This window comes from Aplysia californica, unplaced genomic scaffold (genome assembly GCF_000002075.1).
Source record: "Aplysia californica isolate F4 #8 unplaced genomic scaffold, AplCal3.0 scaffold00030, whole genome shotgun sequence".
Classification (NCBI taxonomy): domain Eukaryota; kingdom Metazoa; phylum Mollusca; class Gastropoda; order Aplysiida; family Aplysiidae; genus Aplysia; species Aplysia californica.
The window spans coordinates 1,281,010-1,284,334 of NW_004797300.1; the positions used below are offsets into that span (position 1 = coordinate 1,281,010).

At 41.9% G+C, this 3,325-nt stretch overlaps 1 protein-coding gene across 1 annotated transcript in view; it reads right to left on the minus strand.

Annotated features, from left to right (window-relative positions):
• Window positions 1–3,223, minus strand: part of LOC101845149 — a gene marked incomplete at its 3' end in the record, with an annotated part of 9,365 nt that extends 6,142 nt beyond the window's left edge. The window contains 2 exon segments of the mRNA XM_005091471.3: window positions 290–386; window positions 2,745–3,223. Of these exon segments, the coding sequence (XP_005091528.3) occupies window positions 290–370 (81 nt within the window).
• Between the last annotated feature and the right edge of the window lie 102 nt (window positions 3,224–3,325).

Sequence of the window (3,325 nt, forward strand, 5' to 3'; positions counted from 1 at the left end):
GTGTGAGCGTATGTGTATGTGTGTGAGTGTGTGTGTGTAAGTGTGTGTGAGCGTATGTGTATGTGTGTGAGTGTGTGTGTGTAAGTGTGTGTGAGCGTATGTGTATGTGTGTGAGTGTGTGTGTGTAAGTGTGTGAGAGCGTATGTGTATGTGTGTGAGTGCGTGTGTTTGTGTATTGTGTGAGTGTGTGTGTGTAAGTGTGTGTGAGCGTATGTGTGTGTGTGTGTGTAACTAGTGTGAAACATCACATTTTAATGCGCTAGTGTCTGTAAAATAAATCTCAGCTTACCTCATCCCCCTGACCAGCGGTAGGCCGTTCCTGAGAGGAGTGAGGAAGACATTTCTGTCTACCGAACTGTGGGTATTTCATCTCTCTGGTGCTGTCCCTATTTGCAAGGATTTAAAAAGCTAGAGTTTTACGGCATTTGCAACACAATTAGGTCCTACCAGAGCGAAAGATTAGAGGTGTTACAAGAGAGTTACATACACAAAAAGAAGAAGGAGAGATAAGGACGATATCAATTTGATAGGAAAGAAGGAGCAAATCGTACTAGGGCACTCGCCAACCACCTACAGATCCCTGCTTGCTAAACATTGAAAAATAAAAAATGAATCTTGGTTTGGGTGTCTGTCAGGACTACCACAAGACAGTACGCTACCTAAGGCCAACAACGTTCTATCTGACATTTTTGGCTGTTTTGAGTTCGTAAGACTATGAAGTCAGAAACCTGTGTTTTATCTGCTTTATCAAAATTGTAAAAGTATTCGGAGTCGTTATCATGATATTTAAATATTTCATTAAATAAAGCTTGACATGTGAAACTCAAAATATTTCACGTCAAATTTCTCAAAACTAGGACTTTGCAATTTTGGGGTAGCGAGTATATCAGCCCGGGCGTACATCCCGTGATCAGGATAATAATTATGGAAACAGGGGTAGGAGTAGGCCCAAAGAAAAGAATGTGCTGCTGTCATCAACGACAATGACATACGACAGTTAATTGAGGAGCATTCCAAGCAAGATGACCCAGTGATCTATACAGATGGATCAGTCAGGAGGGGTGAGAGAAGAGGATGGGGTTTTGCGGTATACAGTGAGAACAAAAAAGTTCATAGCATGTCAGGGGCCAGAGAAAGAACAACTTCAAGCATGAAAATGGAGATTGAGGCCGTAACAAGAGCGCTTGGATGGCTTCATAATACAAGACCAAGAACTACTCATCTCATCATTGTCACAGACCCCCAGAGCATCCTGCGAAGGGTTGAGAAAGGGCTTCTTCGGAGTGAATGAATGAACCCAATACAACACTCATCACTTAGAGCCATCACGTGGATATTCTGTCCTGGGCACTCTGGAGTGAAGGGCAATGAGGAGGCTGATAGGCTGGCAGACATTGCCGTGGTTGATGGCGAGGTGAAATTTGACAAAGGAGAAGTGTTGAAGACACAGGAGGAAAAGTTGCAGGATGAGGAAGACAGGGAGACAGCAGAACACCACGTATCATCTGGATGCAGGAAATGGGGATAGAGATGGGAGAAGGAAGAAAGGAACGGTTATCTGGAAAGGAAAGACGTCGCCATAATCAGACAGCGCCGGAACAATCAGTATGGATACCTTGCGGGCTTTGGTGCTGGGGGGAACTGAGCACTTATGGACCTGTCCGGTGTGCAATGACGTTGCTGCCCAGGACAGGTAATACAGGTAAATTTGGATAAAGGGGGTGGGAAGATGGAGGAAGGGGGGGGGGGGTGAGAGAATCGTTAGCTAAGAGCAACAACAAAATCATGCAACAGGCGATACAAGAAAAAGAAGAGAAAGATGTTTGCTTCTCCCCTGGACACCGCAAGGTGCCAGGGGTTGGAGAAAAACTTTTTTTAAAATGTGTTCTTGAAAGTTTTAAAAGGTGAACGTACTGTCTTGCTTTTTACTTGACTGATCTCAAAGGGACCATTGTTCTACGTGCTGTTGCCAGTTCTAAAAATTACCTATTGATTTCAGCGGGGATGTTCTACATACTGTAACGTTGTCAGTTCTAAAAATTGCCTATTGATTTCAGCGGGGATGTTCTACATACTGTAACGTTGTCAGTTCTAACAATTATCTTTAAAAAAGTTCGTTTCCGATTTTTCACGTAACTGATTTCGAGCGATAACGACCCTTCCAGATCAGTCAAGTGAAGAGCAGGGTAATAACTTTAATTAGTTCTTTGTTGTTGTAAGTTCTGAAAATGAACTTATCATCTTGCTTTTCATTTCACTGATTACAGAGGGATGTTCTACATTATTGCTGTTTTTCAGTTGGTTGTTTTCAGAGGAATATTCCGCATAATCTGTTGTAAGTTTTAAAAAAACAACCTATTGCCCTGATTTATGCTTGATTGATTTCAGAGGGATATTCTACATTAATTTCGTCGCTGTTGCAAGCAATTCCCTTAAATCCAAACTTTGAGAAGTTTCGATTTTTACACTCTCCGCAAGATCTACCAAAGATGCATCTTTCAACATCACCAGCTTACTGCTATGGTCAAGGCTTACACTTTTCTTGCTTTTCACGATTCCTGATAGGAACATCACAAAAAGACAAGTGTTTTGAGTGTATTTTTGTTTTGTTTTTGTCTCTGGTGTAAAAAAAAAAGCCTAAATGGACTTAAATGGGTTACTTGCGACACTAACGATTTGCTGTTGAAAATTCTAAAAATCAAAGTATTATCTTGTTTCTCACTCCACCCCCTTCAAATACTTACTTGCGTTCCAACTTCTGTTCGTCTTTTTTCTCCTGGTCACTCCAGCCTTCTTCTTCTTCCCCACTACCTTCATCCCCCTCAGAATCATCATCGTCACTATGGTGGTTTCCATCACCACCGTCATCATCATCATCACTGTCATCGTCCTTTTCACTGTCGTCACCACCATCGTCATCATCGTTACCCTTGCCCTCCTCGTCTCCTCCTCTGCTCTCTTCAGAATCGTCAGTTTCGTCATCCCAGGAAAAACTGTCGTCATTTACGATGGAGCACCAGGCGGCGCTGGCTCCCTTTTGGGTATGATCTGGGCTATTTGCAGCGTTGTTGTTGTTGTTGTTGTTGTCGTTGTTGTTGTTGTTGTTGTTATTGTTGTTGTTGTTATTACAATTGTTGTCACCCTCATCAGCGATGTTGTCGTTGTGGTTGCTATTATTGTTGTCATCATCATGATAGCTGTTATTGTTGTTGTTGTTGTTATTATTATTATTAGTAGTAGTAGTAGTAATGTTGCCATCAACATCATCATCATTGTTGTTGTTGTTGTTGTTGTTGTTGTTGTTGTTGTTGTTGTTGTTGTTGTT